General features: G+C 44.5%; 1 protein-coding gene across 2 annotated transcripts in view; it reads right to left on the reverse strand.

Moving 5' to 3' along the window:
- The window catches only part of prkcbb (protein kinase C, beta b), a 165,227-nt gene that overhangs the window by 87,355 nt on the left and 50,092 nt on the right, over positions 1-27,780 (reverse strand). For both annotated transcript variants that reach the window (XM_036589601.1, XM_036589600.1), the window contains exons 3-4: positions 20,923-21,005; positions 2,309-2,420 (exon numbers count right to left, since the gene is read on the reverse strand). In XM_036589601.1, coding sequence (XP_036445494.1) covers positions 2,309-2,321 — 13 coding nt within the window. In that variant the 5' untranslated portion in view covers positions 2,322-2,420; positions 20,923-21,005. The remainder of the gene's footprint in view (positions 1-2,308; positions 2,421-20,922; positions 21,006-27,780) is intronic.

Below are 27,780 nucleotides of genomic sequence, written 5' to 3' on the forward strand. Positions count from 1 at the left end.
CACCTATACAAAGACTTTGTCCAACCAACTGTAAAAACAGCTGGGCCAGCGGTCTCCAAACCTGGTCCTGGTGATCCGCCTTCCTGCTGAGTTTACTTTCAACCTGTACTCAGTAAGGTGCCCCGCCCCCTTTCTCAACTCTTATACAGCTGATCCAGCCAATCAGGTACTGGGGAAGAGACCACTGAGCTGGGCTAACACTAACCGAGGTTATCAGTAACATGATAAAGATGCCAGACAGCTTGCTAGCTAAAACCCTAAAAGTGCCATCATATCATCGCTGTCCAAAGAAAAGTACTACAAAACTTACTAGTCACGGCAAAAACGTTCTTTACTTTTAATGTAAATGTTCCGTCTGGGGTCCACAAACTCGCCCATGCTTCATATTCCAACTGATGTTTCTATATCTGTGTCTGTATCTTTGTGATGATCCAGCTCAGAAATCCAGTTCAAACACTTCCTGAATCTGTAGAGTCGCCCTTTTCATTCCATCTTATCTCGAGATCATACGAGACTCACATCCGGAGTTATGAGCCTATGAAGAGGGGCTGAGACACACGTCATCTGCCTCTCACCGTGTGGAACTGGTGGATTGGTGTGTCCGTCTACATTCTGTGTGAAACTGACCAATGGACACTCAGGAAATCACTAAGGACTGACCATCACGCCGGAAACCCTTCATTCTTCATTCAGTCCACATCGGAGACTCATGTGAAACGGCCTGCAGAGAGTTTACAGCTGCTGAAGCTGCTGCAGCGGTTTTGGAAAGTAGTGATGAAGATAACGGAGCATTTAGATATGAAACATATGAGGATCATGATATATGAAGAGCCTTTAAAGGAGAGTTTAAGAAGAGATGAACAGATCGAGAGAGAATGACCTCAGAGCTCAGAGGGTTCATGTAAAAAGATGATATTCCGCTGCATTGTGGGGCATTTCTGTTTCTATTCTTTATGAAATTTTCACACGATGATAAGAGCAGCTGCTGTGTTCAAATAATGTAGAAAAATAAAACTAATGGCAATATTTGTTTATTTTGAACAGCAACGATGTGTTCCTTAGGTAATGTTAGCTAATTTGCTCGTTCAGGAAAGGCAACTGTTCTTCTAGCTAAAATGATTAACGATGATAAAAACTATAATATTAATTTAGCTTTGAAGAGCAACACCAGTGTGTTTTTACTGACAGTATTAATGACAGGTCAATCATGAAAAGACATTTTCAAAACAACTATAAAATTAGCTAAGCTAACACTAGCATTACCTAAGCATTACCTATGATTTTGAGGTGTAACTCCAGTTTATGCCACATCACTAAATCTACTTTAAAAGCTTTTATTTCCAGAGATTTGGGAAAACACTTTACTCTTAACTGCAGTCATGAGCGAATGAAGCGCTGCTGTGTCCCCCTGCAGCCAGCGGCTGGTGAGATACTGTCATCCTGCCAAAGCAGCTCTTAGCTTCAGCTTTGAGCTCGTTCCATTTCCTGAGGACAAACAGATCGTCTGCACAGAAACGGAGCCTCAGCGTCTCTCGTTCTGGTGTCGATGGTCCAGTGTTTACTGAGAGAACGTAACCTGGACGGCTTTACTGCGTCCTACACCGTCAGAACATACAGCCACGGTTCCTGCTGTGAGGATGTCCAGCGGATGACCGAGAGCAGAATGTCATGATGCCCTCAAATTTAGTGAATATATTGTTTTTAGAGAGTAAATAAACCTTATTTACATTTCTGTGTTGGAATTACAGTTCTGTTTCTATTGAGCACAAAGTCCCGCCCCCTTAATGTATTTCAGTTCAAATATAGGTCAGTTATAACTAGTGATGCACAGAAATGAAAAGCTACAGAAGTGTAGCTGGACGACTGTAGCTGGACGAGTGTAGCTGGATGAGTGTAGCTAGACAAGTGTTGCTGGATGAGTGTAGCTGGATGAATGTCGCTGGACGAGTATAGCTGGATGAGTGTAGCTGGACGAGTGTAGCTGGATGAGTGTAGCTGGACAAGTGTAGCTGGATGAGTGTAGCTGGACGAGTGTAGCTGAATGAGTATAGCTGGACGGGTGTAGCTGGATGAGTGTAGCTGGACGAGTATAGCTGGATGAGTATAGCTGGACGGGTGTAGCTGGATGAGTATAGCTGGACAAGTGTAGCTGGATGAGTGTAGCTGGACGAGTATAGCTGGATGAGTGTAGCTGGACGGGTGTAGCTGGATGAGTGTAGCTGGACGAGTGTAGCTGGATGAGTATAGCTGGACGGGTGTAGCTGGATGGGTGTAGCTGGACGAGTGTAGCTGGATGAGTGTTACTCACGTTCGCATCGCATGCCCTGGTGGATGAGGCCATACAGCAGTGAACCGCAGTGATCACAGAACGTTGGGCTGGAGTAGGTGTGCACCTTAAACTTGTGCTTACTGCGTGGGTCCTGAAGGGGGAGACAGAGAGCACAGTCATTAAGAAATACTAACTCACAGTGATCAAAGCAGAATGCAGGAACAAATATGACCTAAAAAACAAAACAAACAAACAATAAACAGTATTTTTGTTAGTTCGTCCGTAACACCGACGCACTGACTGGCCTGCTGTGTGTTAGAGGTCAGGCTGCTACTAAACCAGCACAGCGCACAGCCATCTTCAACAGCGTCAGTGCTTAATGAAGGAATATCTGCTTATATTCTTCACATCTGTAGAGTACATATCAGAAGCTTAGACCTGATTAGCTCAGCTCTGATTGGTCAGAAGGCATTAACGGTGATGTATCTCTGTAAAAATGATCCACCATTGTGAGACAAAGAATCCAGGATTAGACTGAACTAAGCTTAAAGGTGGCCAAACTAGAAATCCTGCTTCCTGAGACAAAGACAGCTTTTACACTGATCTCAAACTCAGCTCTCACAGTTTTAAAGGAATAAAGAGAAAAGACGAGCTGTGAATGTTTTCCTGTCATTTTCAGGACCAATACAGGAAGTTATTTTACATTCTGATGGAAAAGTATGACGGAGCTAACAGGAACAATAACTAACAGCCAAAGAGACAACAATAACAATAACAATAACAAAAACAAAAACAAAAGACAGACAACAAAAGTGTGAAGAACACGCAGAGCGCAGTGCTGACAGGATGGTGACGGGAGGATCATGAGGAATAAAACAGCTGGAGAACAGTAATCAGGGTGACTCTGACTCTGATGAACTCTGATACAGTTTCGTTTTACACTGTACAGATTTAAAGAGTAGAGCTTTAGTGTAATTTACTCAGGACTGCGAGCATCTGAAACCCATCCAGCAGTAATGCTGCCTTTAACACACAGGAGTGAAAGGACAAAAGTAGCAGTTTAAACACCGCTGAGGTTCTGAGGTTCTGAGGTTCTGAGGTTCTAACAGAGCTGCAGAGGAACTTTTCAGTAAATCCATCATCTAAAATCACAGCAGCTGTTACACTCAGGAACCCACTGAGGTTTTATAGGGGCTCAAATAAAACCTGGACTCTTAATCAGCCAAAGCCCAACCCACAGCTAAACCCCGCCCTCGATCAAACCCCGCCCTCTGTTAAACCCCGCCCTCGGTCAAACCCTGCGCTCTGTCAAACTCCGCCCTGTCAAACCTCTCCCTCTGTCAAACCCATCTTCTGCTAAACCCCGCCCTCTGTCAAACCCCGCCCTCTGTCAAACTCTGCCCTGTCAAACGTTTCCCTCTGTCAAATTCCGCCCTCTATTAAACCCCGCCCTCTTTCAAACCTCTCCCTCTGTCAAACTCCGCCCTCCACCTCTCTGTGTGGAGCACACAGGAGCCGAAAAGCTCTGCCTGAATTCACACTGAAAACATTCTCACTGCTCAGGAGTGATTTTGATGTCTGGTTTAGGGATTATGGTTTATGGGTTATGGATTATTGGTGATGGATTTTGGATGGTGGTTTATGGATTACTGATTATGGTTTATGATTTATACATTACGGCCTATGGATCATGGTTTATGGATTGTGGATTATGGATTATTGTTTATGGATAATGGATTATGGTTTATGGATTATTGTTTATGTATAATGGATTACAGGTTATGGATTATTGTTTATGGATTATGGTTTATGGATTATTGTTTATGTATAATGGATTACAGGTTATGGATTATTGATTATGGTTTATGGATTATGGATGATGCATTATTGTTTATGGTTTATGGGTTATGGTTTGTGTATTATTATCATGGTTTATGGTTTATAATAATAAATAATAATACAAATCTTTATTTATATTACAGTCTTCATGCCAGCGGCAGCTCAAGGTGCTTTACAAGAAGAAATTCTGAGTATTCATTTAAAATCATATAAAACACTGATAAATGTAAAAAATAAATAACAAAAAGATGTAGAAATTAATTTAAATTAAATTCTAAGTAAGGTAAATTATGCTTTATGTAGTATGGGTTATGAATTATAGGTTATGGATCATAGTTTATGAATTATGGGTTATGGATTATGGGTTATGAATTATGGGTTATGGATTATGGTTTATGAATTATGGGTTATGGATTATGGGTTATTATTTGCTTGAGTTAAGCATGCAGGTGCAGCATGTTATTAGCAAATAAGGGCAGCAGGGGGCGATACTGAGAGAGTGAACCTTTGAGTAAAGGTCACTGTTGCACCTGTCCAACACCTGCCCCCCTCACCCCCCCAACACTTCATCTATTATTCATTTATTCATTTATTCATTATAGAGGATCATCACACACCTTTCACTACCAGCTCATTTAATATTCACCCCTTCAGCAGCACTGACTCACACACACACACACACACTGACTCACACACACACACACTGACTCACAGACACACACACACACACTGACTCACACACACACACACACACTGACTCACACACACACACACTGACTCACAGACTCACACACACACACACTGACTCACACACACACACACACTGACTCACACACACACACACTGACTCACACACACACACACACACTGACTCACACACACACACACACACACTGACTCACACACACACACACACACTGACTCACACACACACACACACACACTGACTCACACACACACACACTGACTCACACACACACACGCACACTGACTCACACACACACACACTGACTCACAGACTCACACACACACACACTGACTCACACACACACACACACACTGACTCACACACACACACACACTGACTCACACATACACACACACACACTGACTCACACACACACACACTGACTCACAGACTCACACATACACACACTGACTCACAGACTCACACACACACACACACACTAACTCACACACACACACACACTGACTCACACATACACACACACACACACTGACTCACACACACACACTGACTCACTCACACACTCTCACACTGACTCACACACACACACACTGACTCACACTACACACACACACATCACACACTGACCACACTACACATGACCACACACACACACACACACACTGACTCACACACACACACTAACTCACACACACACACACACACACACTGACTCACACATACACACACACACACACTGACTCACACACACACACTGACTCACACACACACACACTGACACACACACACACTCTCACACTGACACACACACACACACACACTCACATTGACACACACAATCACTGACACACACACATCACTGACACACACACATACATACACACTCTCACACTGACTCACACACACAATCACTGACACACACACAATCACTGACACACACACACTCTCACACTGACACAGACACATACACTATAACACACTCACTGACACACACACACTGACACACACACACACTGACACACACAATCACTGACACACACACACAATCACTGACACACACACACACACTCACTGACACACACACACTCACTGACACACACACTGACACACACACACACACTCACTGACACACACACACACTCACACTTACACACTGCACATATGAAGAGTGTGTGATTAGGTCAGTACAGTCCACTCACACTGACCGCACTTCTATAGAGAATAGAACAATACAGATAATAACACACTGAGAGAGAGAGAGAGAGAGAGAGAGAGAGACAGAGAGAGAGAGAGACAGAGAGAGAGAGAGAGAGAGAGAGACAGACAGAGAGAGAGAGAGAGAGAGACAGAGAGAGAGAGAGAGAGAGAGAGAGAGAGAGAGAGAGAGAGAGTCTAATTAGAATCATTTATATTTTCATCTGAAACTGAACTGGTTTATATTACTGACCACTGAGCACTGATGGGGGTCACAGGGCATTATGGGGTTAATGGGGGTTAATGGGGAGGCCCTTCCGGTGCGCTGCTTGGCGGTCAACCGTGTCCAGTCGAGTCGTTTACTGTTGTTTAAATGTGCATTTGGTGTATGTTGGGTGAAAACGAGGCCTGTGAGGTTCCTGGGTTTGTTGATTTTATGTGATGTGCAGATGATAAACAGTTTGCAGAAGCCAACAGTGTCTGTGGGAACTAATCAGCGCCGGTGAGGAGACCCTACTCCCCCCGCTGTGTGGCACAGAGACGCTGTCAAGACTCCGACCCTCAGTGTCTTCCTGGAGTACAAGGAACCAGAAGACTTCAGCGACTGTGGATTCTGTGTCCACTGAGCTGAGGAAGGAGGGAGGAGGAGACGGGTGAGAGAAGAGGAGCAGACACGGTGTACAAGACCTCCTCCTCCACATACTGCGCTCAGTAAACACCAGGACGGAGGAGATGAGAGCGCAGGTCTCTCAGGAGTGTCTTCGCTGTGCTCTACCGAGAGCTGGTGATCTCCCTGCAGCCCTGAGGGACACGGCAGTTTGGGAAAAGGACAGGAGGGGTCTGTGTGCACATCAGCGACGGTGGTGTCGACTTTACCCTGTTAACGAGAAAATATCCAACAAAAGCACTGAAATTCTGGGCACAACGTCGAGGCCTTTCTGTTTGCAGTGGGAATTCGGCTGCATTCTGTTGTCTGTTGTTTATGTTCTGTTTCTTATGTAAAGGAACAGAAGCAGCCGCTGTCACTGCAGACTGTTTACACCAACAGCAACAGAAACACCCGGAAGCTCCGACTGCAGCGCTGCGAGATTTAAATCAGCGCAAACCGGACACGACGATTCCCGATTCCACCAATATGTTGGGGATTGGAGTGGGAAGGAGAATGGGCTGGGCAGGAGCTTTCAAAATATATGCATTTATGTAGATGAATCCAAAATTAGACCACCGGCTGAACTGTGAAAAAGTATTTGCCCCTCAACTGATTTCTTTTATTTTTGCTCATTTGCCACGTTTAAATGTTTCAGATCATCCAACTAATTTTAGTATAAGATAAAGACAACAGAGATAAACGCAAAACACGGCTTTTAAATGGTCACTCCATTTACTGAAGATTCACTCAAAATCTATATCACCCCTGTGAAAAAGTAATGGCCCCCTAAACCTAATAACTGGCCATTCAGAGGTGGACTTGCTTGTTTCAGAAGTGTTTCAGATCATTGTCCTGCTGCATAATCCAACTGTGCTCGAGCTTTAGGTCATAAACTGATGGGCGGACGTTCTCCTTCAGGATTTTCTGATAGAATTCATGGTTCCATTGGTTATGACAAGTCATCCAGGTCCTGAAGCAGCCCCAGACCATCGCACTACCACCACCATATTTCACTGTTGGTATGAAGTTCTGATGGTGGAATGCAGTGTTAGCTCTTTGCCAGATTTAATGGGATCCATGTCTTCCATGGAAATGCAAGACAAGCCTTTCTGTTCTTTTTGGTCAGCAGTGGTTCAGCTCTCCCACGGATGCCATTTTTGTCCAGTGTCTTTTTTTACTGTGGAGTCATGTACATCAACCTCAACTGAGGCAAGTGAGGCCTGCAGTTCTTTAGATGTTTATCTGGGTTCTTTTGTGACCACTTGGATGAGTCGTTGATGTTCTCTTGGTGAAAGTTTGGTAAGCCAGCCACTCCTGGGAAGGTTCATCACTGTTTCAAATGTCCTCCATTTGTAGATAACGACTCTCACTGTGGTTCTCTGGAGTCTCAGAGTTTCAGCAGTGGCTTTGTAACCTTTTCTGGTAGATTTCAGTGACTTTGTTTCACATCTGTATTCAAATCTCTTTAGAACGTGGCATCATGTGCTGCTTTTTGAGACGTTCTAGCTGCTTCACATTGCCACACAGGTTATATTTAAGTGGTGTTTAGGTTCAGCAGGTCTGGCAGTGATCATGCCTGGGTGTGGCAGTGAAACTGAACACAACAGTCAATTAAATGTGGATAACTGGTTGATTTAGAAGCTAATTACTTTTTCACGTAGGGCTTCATATTGGGCTAAACAGCATTGTCATCATTTAAAAACAGCATTTTGGTTTTCAGTTCTGTTACCTTTGTCTAATATTAAAGGTAACTAACCCCAACATGTAAGTCAAAAGCAGTGAGTCTCGGGAGAAAGAGGTGAAGGTGTGGACCTGAGAAAGTATAGATGAGTTGAAAGCCAGCAGCACAGTAGACGACATCACTACAGCTACAGTGATCACATACGCTGTTGTTTTAGAGATCAGGACTGGGCAGCAGCTGAACTGGTGGATAAAAGAGGGAAACCGAGAGGCTAAAACGGTGTACAGGAAACGACCGGAGGATTCTTTTAAAACTAAGACCCCAAAGAGACGCTGGGACTCTATGAAGAACATGACAGGATGTCCTCATTAAGGGTGTCAATATCAATGAAAAATGACCTTGAGTTTTCAATCTTGAATGGTCATTTTACTGGGTTTGATAATGAAAATGAAGTGGTGGACACTGACGATAAACAAAGAGTTCATTTTCAAAAGCAGATAAACTGAGCACCGAACACGTTTAGTCACTACAGCCAATTTATATCCACCTCCTTTGAGAATTTACGCTGTATACGCTGCACATATAGACACAGTGCTATCATGGAATAGTCACATTGATTATGTCTGCAGTGACGCTCAGCAACGCATTGATTTCCTTCACAGGTTAAGATGGTCTGGAGCCAATAACCAGTTGTTATTGTTGTTTTACATGACAGTGATCCAGAGTGTGGTGCACTACTGTGCGATAGTGTGGTATAGTCATGGTATAGACTGTTCAGACTGATCTGAATCTGAGACTGTAGGTCAGTCTGTAGGAGGAGGGTTTCAGCAGCCTGCAGGGAAAGTATGGAAAGTGTGTGTTATTCTGTCTGATCCATCGCCTGTGCTATACGGTTAGCACAACATTTTGCCTTCAAATAGACTTTTTGAGCACTGAAGTCGAGACCTAACAGCTTCAGGACTCTTTAATCCCTCAGTCAGTGAATCAAACTCAGACGAACACACTTACAGTAACATTATGGTGAACTATAGGAGTTAAATGGGCATTTATGGGGCTTTATGGGGTTAAATAGGGGTCATGGGGCATTATGGGGTTAAACGTGGGTTATGGGGCATTATAGAGGTTAATTGGGCAGTAATGGGGCGCTATATGTGTTAAGTAGGCAGTTACGAGGCATTATAGAGTTTTAATGGGCAGTTATGGGGCATTTTGGGGTTTAATGGGGTTATGCAGCAATGTGGGGTCAAATGGGGTTATGTGGCATTATAGGGTTAAATAGTCGTTATGGGGCATTATGGGATTAAATGGGGGTTATGCAGCATTATGGGGTCAAATGGAGGTTATGGGGCATTATGGGGTTAAATAGTCGTTATGGGGCATTATGGGATTAAATGGGGGTTATGCAGCATTATGGGGTCAAATGGAGGTTATGGGGCATTATGGGGTTAAATAGGGGTTATGGGGGTGAGGGTGTGGGGATTAATGGGGGAAGCCAGGGGGATAAATCGGAGGTTTGAGTAGTTTAATTGAGGGAGTTATGGGGGTTAATGGGGGGAGTTATGGTGGAGGGTCAATGAGAGGGATTATGGTGGAGGGTTACTGAGGGGAGTTATGGCGGAGTGGGAGGGGTTAATGGGGGATTGTGGGATGTCCCTGCTGCAGCTGCTGTTTCCTGTATCAGCTATCAGTTTATCATCTCTCAGTGGTGAGAAAGAAAACAAACCATAAAGCATGAAAACTGCAGAGATCACACAGGAAACACACTTTACTGTACAGCACTCTGCGCATGAGTGTGTGTGTGTGTGTGTGTGTGTGTGTGTGTGTGTGTGTGTGTGTACAGTAATGAGGACTGAACTTCAGTGCATCTCTAATCTAACACACCCTGATAACTCTGAACTCTGATCAGCCGCAGGAAGAGCGACTGTCACTATTAACAGTCTTTTTTTACTGTTTAAATTAAGATCTGAATGAATGAGTCAACAAATAACTGAATATGAAAAACGTTGATGTGTATTTTAATTGTCAGTGGATCTTTTGTTTAATGTCCTCTTATTGACTGAAGAAAATGGTGGGACAGTGTGTGTGTATGGGGGGGGATTGGGGGGGGGTGCTTCCTAGCAGACCAAATCTGCTAGAGGGTGAATTTGGGCAGCCCTGCTCTAAAATCTTCATATGAAAAATATGTTTTGTTCCATAAAAGGAGCTCTGATAGGGGCAGTAATGAGAAACTGAAAAAGTTAGATTAGATGGTTAATCAAATAATAGTAAACAGGTTGATTATTTATAGAAATAATCAATAGTTGCAGCTCTAGAAAACACAGATGTGTGGAGGCGCTGCGCTCTCCTGCTCTGAGTTCCTGTTCTGTGAAAGAGAGACACTCCCTCAGCGCTGCCCTCGAGGGAATCATCCCCCACCATGACAGACAGCTCTGTTCTGCACACTGTACATAAACTGATACACCGCATATATATTCATCTTTTATATGACTGAAATAAACAGAAATGCAATTCCCTTATGTGATACGTACACCGATCAGGCATAACATTCTGACCACCTCCTTGTTTCTACGCTCATTGTCCATTTTATCAGCTCCACTTACTATATAGGTGCACTTTGTAGTTCTACAGTTACAGACTGTAGTCCATCTGTTTCTCTGATACTTTGTTAGCCCCCTTTTACCCTGTTCTTCAGTGGTCAGGACCCCCATGGACCCTCACAGAGCAGGTACTATTTGGGCGGTGGATCATTCTCAGCACTGCAGTAACACTGACGTGGTGGTGGTGTGTCAGTGTGTGTTGTGCTGGTATGAGTGGATCAGACACAGCAGTGCTGCTGGAGTTTTTAAACACCTCAGTGTCACTGCTGGACTGAGAATAGTCCACCAACCAAAAATATCCAGCCAACAGCGTCCTGTGGGCAGCGTCCTGTGACCACTGATGAAGGACTAGAGGATGACCAACACAAACTGTGCAGCAGCAGATGAGCTATCGTCTCTGACTTTACATCTACAAGGTGGACTGACAAGGTAGGAGTGTCTAATAGAGTGGACAGTGAGTGGACACAGTGTTTAAAAACTCCAGCAGCACTGCTGTGTCTGATCCACTCAGACCAGCACAACACACACTAACACACCACCACCACGTCAGTGTTACTGCAGTGCTGAGAATGACCCACCACCCAAATAGTACCTGCTCTGTGAGGGTCCATGGGGGTCCTGACCACTGAAGAACAGGGTAAAAGGGGGCTAACAAAGTATCAGAGAAACAGATGGACTACAGTCTGTAACTGTAGAACTACAAAGTGCACCTATATAGTAAGTGGAGCTGATAAAATGGACAATGAGTGTAGAAACAAGGAGGTGGTCAGAATGTTATGCCTGATTGGTGTATACAAGTCTGGCTTGGTTAAAGATCACATATCTTTGAGATACACTGGCCAAAAGTATTGGGGCACCTCCACACCACCCCTACTGGAGCTTTTATGACTCCCATTCTAAATCATAGGCATTAATATGGAGTTGGTCCCCCTTTGCAGCTCTAACAGCTTCCACTCTTCTGGGAAGCTTCTACAAGATGTTGGAGAGTCTGTGGGAATTAGGGTCCATTCATCCAGAAGAGTATTTGTGAGGTCAGACTCAATCTCCATTCTAGTTCATCCCAAAGGTGTGTGATGGGGTTGAGGTCAGGGCTCTGTGAGGGCCAGTCGAGTTCTTCCACACCAAACTCACCCAGTCAGGCCTTTATGGAGCTGCTTTGTGCACTGGGGCTCAGTCATGCTGGAACAGAAAAGGTTCTTCCCCAAACTGTTCCACAAAGCTGTGGGACAATTGACCAAAATGTCTTGTTCTGCTGAAGCATTAAGATTTCCCTTCACTGGAACTGAGGGTTCTAGACCAACCCCTGAAAAACAGCCCCATATCATCATCCCTCCTCCTCCAAACTCTACAGCTGCGCAGTGCAGTCAGGCAGGTAACGTTCTCCTGGCATTCGCCAAACCCAGACTCGTCCATCAGACCGACAGATAGAGAAGCTGATTCACTCCACAGAACACGGTTCCACTGTTCCACAGTCCAGTGGCGGCGCTTTACTCCACTCCATCCAACGCTTGGCTTTGTGCATTCTGATCTTAGGCTTGTGTGCAGCTGCTCAGCCATGGAGACCCATTCGTGAAGCTCCTAATGTGCAGTTCTTTTGCTGGTGTTGCTTCCAGAGGCAGTTTGGAGCTCTTTAGTGATTCAACAGAGGATAGTCACTCCAGCTCTTCAGCACTCAGCAGCCCCACTCTGCGAGTTTGCGTGATCTACCGCTTCATGGCTGAGCTGCTGTTGCTCAATTTCACAATAATAGCACTTACAGTTGTCAGGGGCAGATCTAGCAGGACAGAAACGTCACAGACTGACTTGAGGCAGAGGTGGCAGCACAGTGTCCTGACTCTGTGTTTGTACTGAGGGGGTCAAACCGGTCCACTTTAAACTCTCCACACCCTCAGCAATGTGACGTGTGCATGACACAGATGTAAAGGTCGCAAGGGTGTAGGGTGCAGGGTGTAAGGTGTAGTGGGAAGGGTGTAGGGTGTAGGGTGCAGGGTGTAAGGTGCAGGGTGCAGGGTGTAGGGTGCAGGGTGTAAGGTGCAGGGTGTAGGGTGCAGGGTGTAGGGTGCAGGGTGTAAGGTGCAGGGTGCAGGGTGTAGGGTGCAGGGTGTAAGGTGCAGGGTGCAGGGTGCAGGGTGTAGGGTGCAGGGTGTAAGGTGCAGGGTGCAGGGTGCAGGGTGTAGGGTGCAGGGTGTAGGGTGCAGGGTGTAAGGTGCAGGGTGTAAGGTGTAGGGTGCAGGGTGTAAGGTGCAGGGTGTAGGGTGCAGGGTGTAAGGTGCAGGGTGTAAGGTGCAGGGTGCAGGGTGTAAGGTGCAGGGTGTAAGGTGTAAGGTGTAGGGTGCAGGGTGTAAGGTGCAGGGTGTAGGGTGTAGGGTGCAGGGTGTAAGGTGCAGGGTGCAGGGTGTAGGGTGTAGGGTGCAGGGTGTAGGGTGCAGGGTGCAGGGTGCAGGGTGTAGGGTGCAGGGTGTAGGGTGCAGGGTGTCAGGGTGGTAAGGGTGTAGGGTGCAGGGTGCAGGGTGTAGGGTGCAGGGTGAAGGGTGTAGGGTGCAGGGTGAAGGGTGCAGGATGAAGGGTGTAGGGTGAAGGGTGTAGGGTGAAGGGTGCAGGGTGCAGGGTGAAGGGTGTAGGGTGCAGGGTGTAGGGTGCAGGGTGTAGGGTGCAGGGTGTAGGGTGCAGGGTGAAGGGTGTAGGGTGAAGGTGCAGGGTGCAGGGTGCAGGGTGTAGGGTGCAGGGTGAAGGGTGTAGGGTGTAGGGTGTAGGGTGAAGGTGCAGGGTGCAGGGTGCAGGGTGTAGGGTGCAGGGTGTAGGGTGTAGGGTGCAGGGTGCAGGGTGTAGGGTGTAGGGTGTAGGGTGCAGGGTGCAGGGTGTAGGGTGCAGGGTGAAGGGTGTAGGGTGAAGGTGCAGGGTGCAGGGTGTAGGGTGTAGGGTGTAGGGTGTAGGGTGCAGGGTGCAGGGTGTAGGGGAAGTCAGCGAGAGAAAGGAACGGAACAGAACAGGGGTCTGAGGGGGGCTCGGCTCTGTTACTGTAACCTGTTCAGGATTTCTCCTGCTGCAGGAACACATCCACCCCCGCACTGACTCACCAACCAGCAGCCCCGCTAAACACACTTCAAACAGAGCCGTTACACAACCGCACACACACACACACACACACACACACACACACACACACACACACACACACACACACACACACGCACACAAAACTGCGCTGGGCTCAGAGATGAACAGAGACGCTAAACCTCGCCGCAGCGCTGCATCACTGATCAATCCTGCGGCCTTCGCTGTGTTACCACGGCAACGGCCGAAGCCCATCGCCCAGCAACAGGCTGGCAACCACAGGTGTATATGTGTGTGTGTGTGTGACACGAGGGGGTTAGAGCAGTCAGCGCTAAATATATAACACTCTCTCTCTCTCTGTCTCTATCTCTCTACTACTCTCTCTCTCTCTGTCTCTATCTCTCTACTACTCTCTCTCTCTCTCTTTCCTCTCTCATTATTTCTCTCTCTAATTCTTTCTCTCTTTCTTTCCTTCTCTCTCGCTCCTCTCTCTTTTTTCTCAGCGTCTCTCTTTCTTCTTTCTTTCTCTCTGTTTCTTTTTCCTCTCTCTTCCTCTTTCTATCTCTCTGTCCTTGTCTCTCCCTCTCTTCTCTTTCTGTCTCTGTCTGTCACTCTTTCTTTCTCTCTGTTCCTCTCTCTCTCTTTGTGCCTCTGTATCTTTTTCTTTCCTATCTCGGTTTTTTCTCTCTATTTCTTTCTCTCTTGCTCTTCCTCTCTCTCTCTCTCTCTCTCTCTCTTTCTTTCACTTTCCTTGTCCTCTCTTCCTTCTTTCTCTTTTTCTCTCTCCTTCTCTGTCTCTATCTCTCCATTACTCTCTTTTTCTCTTTCTCTCACTCTTTTTCTTTCCTCTCTCTCATTATTTCTCTGTTTCTTTCTCTCTTTCTGTCCCCCTCTATCTCTCCTCCCCCTCTTTTTTCTCAACGTCTCTCTTTCTTCTCTCTTTCCCTCTATTTTACTTTTCCTCTCTCTTCCTCTTTCTATCTCCCTCTCTGTCCCTACGTCTCTCTCTCTTTCTCTCTCTCTGTCAGTTCTGTTGAAGCTTTATGGGAAATGTTACGATGATAATAACCATAAGCGCAATAAACCATCAGCAGTGCTCATGATAATCAGAGTGATTGTGATTATAGTTGTAGAAATGATGATAATAATAAGCGCTAAACTGATAAATCTAACACGTTCTCACAGGGAACCTCCACACTCCACACCTCCGAGCTCAGAGTCCCGCGAGGCAATCAGCCAATCAGCGCTGGTGTTAATGACGGCTCCAACGTGTTTATATAATCTCCTGCCTGGCCTTATTAAAGCAGCAGCCAATCAGCTCTCAGAGGAGGTATTTATAGCCGCCGCCCACTGACGGCTGATCAGTTGCTGGAAATTAACCCACAGTGACACTCAGGAGAACCGATGAGAACCGAGAGGGTTCAACACCCCCGACAGGCACACGTCTCACCCTCAGATTCACTAACCCAGCTCAGATGAAGGAACTCATGACTCTGACCTATGGTACTAGATAGGACAAAATGAGTGGACAACACAGCAGTTTTGTCAGCAGCTCTAGATAAGAGCGTCTGATCAGTGTTGTAAATGTAAACATACACATTCCTAATTGAGGACACTCATAAAAATATGGTTCTTCAAGGGTTCTTCAGTAAAGACAGTGGTTCTATACAGAACCATGAACACTCAAAGAACCATCTGCATGCTTAAATGGTTCCTCAGATTGATGGAGAATGTGTTTAACCTTTTTGAAAATGGTTCTTAATAGTACTAAAAAAGGGTTCTGTTATTATGATGTCAAACTTGACATAATAGAACAATCCTTTTTGGTGCTATATAGAACCAAACAACACATTCTCCACGACAAGAACAGTTTAAGCATGCCAATGGCTCTTTGGGTGTTCATGGTTCAACATAGAATCACTGTCTTTATTAAAGAACCCTTGAAGAACCATCTTTTTCAGAAGGTTCTGTATCCGTGTTGGGAGTGGAACGTTTAGAGCTGTATTTTGTCTGATTTCAGTGAAACCCTTCATGAATGTGCAGCTGCTGCTGTGTGAAAATGACAGAACGTCACCGGAACCACAGAACCTTTCTGTCATGCTTTTGTGTTACAGATGGTTTTTCAGGTTTTCAGAGTCCAGCAGTGAATCAGGACGGTCTTTTGTGTTTTGTATGTGACTGATGGCTATTCATGCTGATGACGTCACTTCTTGTTTACGAGGTGTCAAATATGAACGCCTGCATTTCAGTAACACAGCGTTTAACTCCTTAAATTACAGACTGAGGCTCATTATTCAGTAACTACAGGGACTTCAGCGCAAACTGGCTGAGCTGTTCTTAGATTATAGAAGTGCATAATAAAATTTTGGGCTCTGGACATTTTAGGGGTCAATAGCTGCAGGTGTGAGTGATGTGAAGCCCAACATTAGCAGTAAAGATATGCCAGTTATGTATCAGGTCTGGAGAGTAAAAACCCCAAACCATGGAGCTTCAAACATCAAACCCTAAGCTCCACACCCTTAAACCCCAAAGGGTGCACCCCACTAAACTCTAAACCCCACATCTCAGCTCTAAACCCCACATCTCAGCTCTAACCCCCACATTTGAACTTCCAAACTCAAAACACCTGAACCCTAAACCCCAACCCCAAAACCCCTGAACCTCTAACAGTAACAGTAACTGCAAACTCCAAGTCTCAAACCTAAACTCTAAACCTAAACCCCAAATCCTACATTTTAAATCCTAAACCCTAAATTTCAAATCTCAGACCTTAATTCTAAGTCCTACATATCGACCCCAACCCTGAAATCAATCCTAAACCCTAAATGTTTCAAACCTTAAACCCCAACCCTAAATCTCAAATCTCAAACCTAAATCTCCAACCCTAAATGCTAAACCCTAAGTCTAAACCCTAAACTCTAAAAACCCTAAATACTAAATGCTAAACCCCAACCCTAAACCCAACCCTAACTCTAAACCCTAAATCCAACCCTGAACTCTAAAACCTAAACACCAACCTTAACTCTAAACCTTAAACACCAACCCTAACTTTAAACCCCCAACCCTAAATCCCAAACCCCAACCCTAAACCCTAAACCCTAAACCCCAGAGCGCTGTTCCTGTGCCGTGAGAGCGTCTCAGGGTTCAGGTACTCGTTCACCTGCTGGCTTTATCGCTCTGACGCTCTTCCTGGCGATGGAGTGTGGGAGTGGGTGATGAAGCAGACCCCCCTCACCCCCCCTCCTCTGGAACAGGTGAGTCACTGTCGAGGTGTGTGTGTGTGTGTGTGTGTGTGGGGGGGGGGCAGGTGGGAATAAAAGCTCAGTGAGTTTCTCTACAGCACAAACAGACCATCCTTCCTTCACTTACAAAAGAGAGAGAGAGAGAGAGAGAGAGAGAGAGAGAGAGAGGGAGAGAGAGAGCTCTGATTAAAGCGATAGATCAGACAAAAGTCTAATCCCACTCAGATTATATAAAGACAGATTTACAAAGAAAGATAATGACCACGCTCTGCAGGCGCCTCCTTTACAACTGAAAATCTGCGCCACACAAACAAAAACAGGCATAAAACCCTCAGCAGGACAGCGATGATGATTTATCTGATGAAGGAGAGTTCGGAGCTCATTCTCTGAGGTGAACCTGAGGTCAGTCGGTTTCTGTCCACTGCGGCAGTTAGGTCTGCAGTTCACCTTCAGTTTATCGTCTCCCGTTATTCAGCGCTGCTCTTTATCTGTTGGATCAGTCGTGTGGCTGGAGTCGCTGCAGTCGTCATGGAGCAACGTCACATTAAACGCTCAAAGACCACCGACTGTCACTCGTGACAATTTTGCGTTTTACCGTTATTGTTATCGTAAGTGTAACTGTGGAAGTTTGATGTGCAGAGGAAACAGCGCCCCCTGTCACTGCACTGCAGTGCATCTGATCTTAAAAGGACACAGAGGACATTTAAAAGAGCATCAAGATCCTGAGATACACTGTGTGTCCAGAAGGCTGTCGAGTTTCTTCTGAGATGAAGGTGTTAATAGTGAGTCTGTGCTGCAGTAACAGCCTCTACTCTCCTGGAAAGGCTTCTAGATGTTGAACATTGCTGTGAGGATTTGATTGAGCATTAGTGAGGTCAGGTACTGATGTTGGATGGTCAGTTCTGGGTCACTCCAACTCATCCCAAAGGTATTGGATTTGGCTCCATCACTCCAGAGAACACAGTTCCACTGCTCCACAGCCATGCTGGGGGGCTTTATACCCCTCTAGCCCACACTTCACATTGGGCATGGAGACCTTAGGATCATGAGCAGCTGCTCCAGAGCGCCTCATTCTATTGGTCAGTGCTTTTCTTTGGAGATTACACGAGCCCAAGCGACGCTGCCGTCCAGACAGAAGTAGGTTTATTAACGGTTTAATGGTTTAATGAGAAAGCGCGGGTCCCTGGGTGAAGGCCTAATTAGCCCACTTCTATAATTGAAGCCCCTCTGAAGACTATCTGAACGTCTGCGTTTGACATTGACTATATTTATACCTGTGTTCCACCCCCCCACCCCCCCACCCCCCTTCACCAAAGGTGTGTCTTCAGAGAAAACCAGCAGATTTACACGCTCACAATCTAGCGACAGTGTCAGAGGGCGGCAGATTCATTAAACAGACGTTATTGCTTTGCGCGTGTGGCGTGCTGAGGCGGGGGCCGCAGGGATTTGTGGGTATTTCTGGGCCGCTGGAGAACAGACCTGAGCCAGAATGAGGCGTGAAGCTGGAGCCGGATGAAAGCACGTCTTTCAGCGGCAGAAAAAGGATGAATGGTGAAGCTCTCGCGTCTTCAGAAAAGGAAGCAGTGGGAGCGTTAATGTGGAATTAAAGCGTAAAAAAGCGCCCCCACCTACACTCTCCGTTCTGGATCCTTCCCTCCTCGCGCGTAGTAAATCTGTCAGCCGGCTCCGGCGGCTCGGCACTGATGGGAAGCGGGCAGGCCCAGAGAGAGAGAGCGGAGAGAGAGCGGAGGGTGCTGGAGAAGGAGAGGAGGGCGCCCGCAGGGCAGCGTTAAAGGAGCCGGAGCGACGCCGGGGGAGTAAAGGTGCAGACGGAGCAGGCCAAAGGGAACGGAGAGCACGCTTAAGTAAATGAAAGCCATCACAGCCTCTCAGAACAGAGCCAAAGTGCACTAGAGTGATTGGAGAGCACCTCAAACACCAGCACAGCACTGCAGAATTAACGCCAGCACCACACTTTCCCAACAGGTCCCCACACCATTCACACGCTCTCCTCCTCTACATGCTGGGGAGAGCAAGAGGCCCTGGGGGGCCTGGGGGGCACTATGAAGTAGGAGCTACCGCCACACACATAAAAAAACCTCAAAGATATCTTATGTATTTGGAAATTTTATGGCAAATGTGGATGTCTGGCAGGTAAACAATCATCAAAAGTACCAAAATATGTAAAAATACAGCAGCGCATAAACAAACACACAACACTCATCAACACCAAGTTCATCCCTGTTCATTTATCAGCCTGACCAAAGCTATGTATATATATATATATATATATTGGTGCAAACCATGGAAATGGGTGTAGTGTAACTACTGAAACAGGTGTAGTGTAACTATGGAAACGGGTGCAGTATAACTATGGAAATGGATGTAGCGTAACTATGGAGATGGGTGCAGTGTAACTATGGAAATGGGTGTAGTGTAACTACGGAAACGGGTATAGCGTAACTATGGAAACAGGTGCAGCGTAACGTTGGAAATGGATGTAGTGTAACTATGGAAACGGATGTAGTGTACCTATGGAAATGGGTGTAGTGTAACTATGGAAATGGGTGTAGCGTAACTATGGAAATGGATGTAGTGTAACTATTGAAACAGGTGTAGTGTAACTATTGAAACAGGTGTAGTGTAACTATGGAAACGGGTGCAGTATAACTATGGAAATGGATGTAGCGTAACTATGGAGATGGGTGCAGTGTAACTATGGAAATGGGTGTAGTGTAACTACGGAAACGGGTATAGCGTAACTATGGAAACAGGTGCAGCGTAACTTTGGAAATGGATGTAGTGTAACTATGGAAACGGATGTAGTGTACCTATGGAAATGGGTGTAGTGTAACTATGGAAATGGGTGTAGCGTAACTATGGAAATGGATGTAGTGTAACTATTGAAACAGGTGTAGTGTAACTATGGAAACGGGTGCAGCGTAACTATGGAAACGGGTGCAGCATAACTATGGAAACGGGTGTAGCGTAACTATGGAAACGGGTGCAGTGTAACTATGGAAATGGGTGTAGTGTAACTACGGAAACGGGTGTAGCGTAACTATGGAAACAGGTGCAGCATAACTTTGGAAATGGATGTAGTGTAACTATGGAAACGGATGTAGTGTACCTATGGAAACGGATGTAGTGTAACTATGGAAATGGATGTAGTGTAACCATGGATACGTGAATTGTCTAACCATGGGAACCGGTGTAGTGTAACCATGGAAACGTGTGTATCCTGCTGCTCCACTGCAGATTGATGTTCATCAGTCAGTCTGTGTTTTAACTCAGTGTCTGATCTCTGGATGGTGAGAGCTGAGCAGTCAGAGCAGATCTGCACTGTTTACTGATTCCTCCATCAGCTCTACACTGGGGTCTTCACGTTCACATCAACTAGAGGGCATCACCCCACACACACACACAATAAGCCAAGTGTAGACCAACTCAACAAACACTAACAAACCCAAAAGTCCTTTAGTTAATACTTTTCATTAGAATGTAAGTGTGTGTTGGGTTTTGTTGAGTTGATGCGCTCAGACTGACTCAGACTGCTCTATAGGAGACAGTGGAGCCATCGCTCTGATTACAGGAGCTTATCATCACAACACAGAGAGAGAGAGAGAGAGGAGAGAGAGAGAGAGAGACGGCAAAGGAGAGGAAACAGGGTAAATCCTGTTTTACTCACATCTGACGCAGGACCTTTATCTGCTCCGGGACAGGAAAAGGTGACGAATTCATGGCAGCGCTTATGAACCACGAAACAGCACACTGAGAGAGAGAGAGAGAGAGAGAGAGAGAGAGAGAGAGAGAGAGAGAGAGAGATTGTTAGGTTCTCATACAACACCCAAAGCTCCCCTTATCCACTTTATCTACCCGCACACCAGTCTGTCACATCCTCAGAGCTGCTCACAGGAGAACCGTACTGAGCTACTCTACCCTGTCGTCTCACAGAGACAGATGGGCGAGAACCATGAGAAATGGGGAAACACAGACTTATTAAAACGGGAACAAACTGATTGAGACATTTTTAAGGTGGGGCTCACAGTAGGGGGCGCTGATGTGCTCACCAACATTATCTGAACAGCAAGGCAGTTATATGGATGTAGCGTAAGTTAGTACTTAAAAGTCCCCCCAAAACTCCAGGTAAGCATGTAGATGTGAGTCACGAGTGCACAGAGAGAAAATAAATGTCACCTCTTAAGCGATTTTAGCTTGTCTTTAAGTTAAGTCACACCTAAAACCACACACAATCACAACCACCACTCCTACACGGAGGCAAAAACGTCAACCCCCCCCCATTTTGCAGTTTCAGTGCACAAGTTAGCAGAGCTGCTGTAGCAGTTTGTCAGTGTCTGAATCTCAAAAAGCCCCTCATTCCAGTGTAGAGCAGTATGTATGTTCTGGCTTCTACACCAAAACAGTGCACTGTTTGTCCAGTATGGAGTCCCAAATGGCTGTTTATTAGTCATGTGATGCACTGTTTGGGTGCAGGAGACACTGTTTTAATATGTGGTGCACTATGTAGGGAGCAGGGAGCCATTTGAGATTCAGCCAGTGTTGTTCTGAGTGAATCAGCTTTATTGATAACGGTCTGTAGACAGAGCGTCTGTAGAGGCTGCGTTTCCCGTAGCAGGTCAGTCAGACGGAGCGTTTCGTACAGTGTGAGTTTATAAATCGTAGCTTTGTCTGAACACGGTGGTCTAATCAAACGGACAGTGAGAGTCACCAAAGAACAAGATCTCTAACATCACACAGTGTCTGTCTGGCTCTACAGAGAAAAACAGCTCCATTAGCTAATAATAATAATAATAATAATAATAATAATAATACTTATAAAGTGCTTTTTAAGAACTCAAAGACTTGCAAGCTTTCAAATCACAACACAGCAGAGACAGACTTGGAGACAAGAGCTCTGTCACAAGCAGAGACACCACAAGGCTTGGTAGAGAGTGTGAATGATAGCGTTTTCCTAGCTAGCTCATTTAGCTTGTGTTAGCAACTGAACTCCAGACATTAAAAGGGCACTAGAGTAGAGGAATTTGGGGGCGGGGCTTAGAGAGGGCGAAAGCTAGTGTAGATTTACACTGGAACACTAACACTGAGACGTGGAGTGAAGTTTCACAGAATCATGAGTCGAAATTTGTAACTGTGAGAAGCAGAAAATACTAAACCAGCTTCTAAGACTGAACTTTGGAGGTGTGACTGCAGATTCTTTGAGGAACTGAAAGTGAGGCTCCTGAAAAGAATGGAACCTGGAATAAAGAGTGACTCACTGACTCACAGCTGAGATTAGAGCCGAGATGTGTTTATATGTTTTCTGAAAAATGAATATCTTAATAATAAATTGACTGTAAATTAAATGAATGAAGGGCGGCCTCTTCTGCAAAATACTGTATATTGATATTTTGTGTGGCTTGTGATTTTACATAATTCTCAATAGTCATCAGTTATCATTGGTCAATCTGAACACTTTTGTCCAATCACAGGCTGGTTCTCTTTTTCAATATTCACTGCTGTATATTAACTGTCAAATCTTTAGTCTGTATTTATATTGGTTCTGTTTTCTATGTGGTGTGGTCCAGAGGAGGATGGGTTCCCCTTTAGAGTGTTGGTTCTCCTCAAGGTTCCTCCTTTTGCTCTAAGGCAGTGTTTCTCCTGGGACTCAGATCAAGATTTTCTCTGAAGCTGCTTTGTGGAAACACAATTTAAATACATTTAAATTGAAGTGAACTGTAAAATGTTGGTGCAGGAGTCCAACATAATTTATCACCTCATAACTTCTTTCTCAACATACCCTAAATATTTAACATCAAACAATACTTTTTGTTGTTACATTTACAATATTAGAAGAATCTACACTGTATATATATATATATATATATATATATATATATATATATATATCTCATATATTCAGTGTTAGATTGGTTCTGTTTTCCAGACAATGTAAAACCTTCAGTAACTCTAACATGCAAATACTGCCTTAAACCACGGAACGAACACAAAAAAGGCACTGTTCAACACACACACACACACACACACACACACACACACACACACACACAGACACACACACACACACACACACACACACATACACACATACACACAGACACACACACACACACACATACACACATACACACACACATACACACAGACACACACACACACACACACACACACACACACATACACACACACATACACACAGACACACACACACACACACACACACACACATACACACATACACACAGACACACACACACACACACACATACACACAGACACACAGACACACACACACACACACACACACATACACACACACACACACACACATACACACATACACACAGACACACACACACACACACACATACACACAGACACACACACAGACACACACACACACACATACACACAGACACACACACACACACTGCTGCAGTGTTTACAATACATGTAAATATACTGGACAGTTTAGCGTCAGGTTACATTACTGTATGTGTGCTGCAGTGAATATATCTGTACTGAATATTTGCGTCAGCACTGTATCTGTACTATACTGTAGTATCTGTACCATGCAGTACACATACAGTCAGTACAGTACAGACATATTCAATAGAGGTAAAGTATAGCACAGATACAGTGCAGACACAAATACTCAGTACAGATACATTACTGTATGAGTATTTCTGTACTGACTGTATGTGGTTGTTTGGAGTGTGTGGGTCACAAACTCACACATTTTAGTTTTTGCTAAATAATTTTAAGGCCTGGGCCAGATTGGAGAAAGAACATTTAATTTGCTTTTGTTTTGTTTTTATGAGTCACATCACACTCCTCACACTCCTCCTTATTCCTGAAAGGGATGCAGTCAAATCAACCAGTCACAAGCTCAACCTTATCTTCTCAGCCCTCCAATCAGTGTTCAGCATCCGATTCATTCCTTTAGCTGTACGCTGGTGTGTTGTGTATATATACTGAATGTAAAGCTCCAGCTGTGCTGTTCAGATGTGTAAAAGTGATATTGTGAGTACAATAAACTGTTTTCCGCCCATTTTCAAAGCCAAAAACAGACACAAACATTGAAAAACTTGCTGCGTCTGCAATTTTGGTGTTTACAATGTTCTTTTACTTCAGAAGCTCAGTCATGAAATCAAGGGTAACGTCTACTTCAGCACAAAGTCATCAAAGGCAAAATGTTGATGCTTTAGCTGAGTTTAGGCTTTGAGTTTGCTGTGTTGCTCCTCCTCGACGTCTCAGTTGACTGGTTTGGACCCAGTTATGTTGTCTTCAGTGTGCAGAAGTTGTGTCTGTGGTGAAGGGTGTGAACTCAGTAATCAAAACAGGGTGGAAAAAAGGGTACTTTTGTGGGTGAATCTGCAAAAAAACATCAGACTGACTCCTGTCAACATTCACAGATGACATTGCTATTAGAACACAACCAGCACTTTCCACTAAAACCTGTTTAAACTTTTCTAAATCACCGAACACTTCAGTCAAAGTGTTCACTTCAGTTTTATATACATTAATTACATGCATCGAATCATTCAGCAAAACGGTGATGCGATATATCGTCAGAAACCATTTTATAATCCATCATTCACAGCAGTTACGTAAAGTTAGTAAACAATATTAATACAAGGTCTCCAAAAACAGCCCACAAAAGCACTGCCAGTTTTTTTGCTGCTTGACTCTAAAAACTAAATATTCTCCCCTGATGTTTCAGTTATCCCCTCACAACACCACAAAAGAAACTGTATTTAACATTGGATTTGCTACCATTCTGCTGACATTGTATGTTCACTGATACACATCACTTATTGCAGGAGATGACACACTGCTGTTTCCAAAAATGAAGTATTTAAGCAAAAAAGCTGAGGCGGAAAAGGTTGAGAACCCCTGGTTTAGAGGTTTATGTATCAGGCGGAAATAAACCCCTCCATTCTACCCTCTGTTACACTGTGGCAGTTATTCATACAGTTATTCTTACTGTTGGGGAAAAAAAATTGATAGTGTTTCCTTTCGAATGACACCAAGATCATGACTGTAGCCCAAAGTCTGTGGGAACAGCGCCCCCTTTACTTTGGGTACTCTGTTTCAGGCACAAACAGGGCAACAATTAACAGGTTAACTACACAAAGTGTCCATATTACATTGTGCCCTGTGTTAGTTTGTGTCCTGCCCTCTGTTATGTGGCTGTTTACAGTATAAGGTCTCCGCGGCTCTACAGTGGAAATGTACTGAAACCTCACAACACAAACTTATGTCTCCACCCACAGACAATAACTCAGAGAGAGAGAAAATAAAGAGCGAGGCCGAGAGACAGTGGGAGTGGACTGTGAAGCTCGAATACACTGGGCTCCGTGGCCATATGGCGCAGTAAAATTTGCTCTTTTCATCACCACAGAAAGATCCAAAAGATGAGATCCAAAAGAACCGCCGTAATTAACGACTGCAGGCAAACTGTGGATAAACACCGTCACTCGGCAGCTGTCACTGGTGATAAAACTCACAGACCGGTCAGGGCCTTAGAGCTAAAACACCGCTATCTGTCACCACGGGTTTGGAGAGGAAGTCCAGAAGCTGCAGAGATCTACAGAGCTCATCTGTGCTCTCAGTTTCAACTGTGACAGAGAAATACAGAAGACAGATGTGAAACCGAGCTGTCAGTTAGACGATGTCAGAGATGTCTATGTGTCAAAGTGAATGTTGGTGCACACTCGAAAACATCAGGCAGTATTTTGATTCTGATGATAACTGAAATGTCTTGACTTATAATAATACCTGTAATTTCTCAGATTATTGTGAAGCCTTTTAATCATGCTGGAATAATAATAATGTTGGTCAGAAAGATATTAAATGCAGCCTGCAGTCCATCCAGAGTACAGGATAAAAAAGAATGCAGAGAAGATTAATGTAGATGTAGATATCACCTGTTTCAGAGATTATCCTCTAATAATCACCTGTTTCAGAGATTATCCTCCAATAATCACCTGTTTCAGAGATTATCCTCCAATAATCACCTATTTCAGAGATTATCCTCTAATAATCACCTGTTTCAGAGATTACCCTCCAATAAGCACCTGTTTCAGAGATTATCCTGTGATCATCACCTGTTTCAGAGATTATCCTCTGATCATCACCTATTTCAAAGACTATCTTCCGATTATCACCTATTTCAGAGATTATCCTCTGATCATCACCTGTTTCAGAGATTATCCTCTGATCATCACCTATTTCAAGGACTATCTTCCGATTATCACCTGTTTCAGAGATTATCCTCTGATCATCACCTGTTTCAAAGACTATCCTCTGATTATCACCTATTTCAGAGATTACCCTTCAATCATCACCTATTTCAGAGATTATCCTCTAATAATCACCTGTTTCAGAGATTACCCTTTGATTATCACCTATTTCAGACATTACCCTCCGATCATCACCTACCCTCCGATCATCACCTGTTTCAAAGACTATCCTCGGACCATCACCTATTTCAGAAATTACCCTCCAATCATCACCTATTTCAGAGATTATCCTCTAATAATCACCTGTTTCAGAGATTACCCTTTGATTATCACCTATTTCAGACATTACCCTCCGATCATCACCTACCCTCCGAACATCACCTGTTTCAAAGACTATCCTCCGATTATCACCTGTTTCAGAAATTACCCTCCGATCATCACCTATTTCAGAGATTATCCTCTAATAATCACCTGTTTCAGAGATTACCCTTTGATTATCACCTATTTCAGAGATTACCTTCTGATCATTGCCTACTCTCCGATCATCACCTGTTTCAAAGACTATCCTCCGACCATCACCTATTTTAGAAATTACCTTCTGATCATTACCTATTTCAGAAAATATCCTCCGATCATCACCTATTTCAGAAATTATCCTCTGATCATGACCTGTTGCAGAGATACCCTTCAAATCATCACCTGTTTCAGAGATTACCCTCCGATCACCACCTATTTCAGAGATACCTTTCAAATCATCACCATTTTCAGAGATTACCCTTTCACTCACCTATTTCAAAGATTACACTCTGATCATCACCTATATCAGAGCTTACCTTCTGATCATCACCTGTGCCAGATTACTCTCCAATCATAGCTATTTCATAGTTTACCCTCTGATTAGTACCTGTTTCAGAGATCATCTTCTAATCATCACTCTTTGATCATCACCTATTTCAGAGATTACAAATCATCATACCACTTAACAACTGCGTCCTGTATTGTACATCAATGTGTCAAATTCATAACAATAAAAATCTCTAGTATGTAACTGTGAACATCGACAATAGCGCAATTCTCAATCTGTAAGTGTTCAACCCTTACACTCTGAGTTGGTTGTTTTTGTGGAGACAGATTAAGCCTAGGCTTGGACTAAACTGCAATGGCAGTGATGTGTCACGTTTATTCCCTTAATAGTTTCAGCTTAAACTGGGTGTTTGAAACTGGACCTGAAGGGTCTGTATGTGGGTCCACACTAGAACTGCTCTCATAACTGCAGAACTAAC

The sequence above is a fragment of the Colossoma macropomum genome, unplaced genomic scaffold, assembly GCF_904425465.1.
Source record: "Colossoma macropomum unplaced genomic scaffold, Colossoma_macropomum, whole genome shotgun sequence".
In the NCBI taxonomy this organism is placed as follows: domain Eukaryota; kingdom Metazoa; phylum Chordata; class Actinopteri; order Characiformes; family Serrasalmidae; genus Colossoma; species Colossoma macropomum.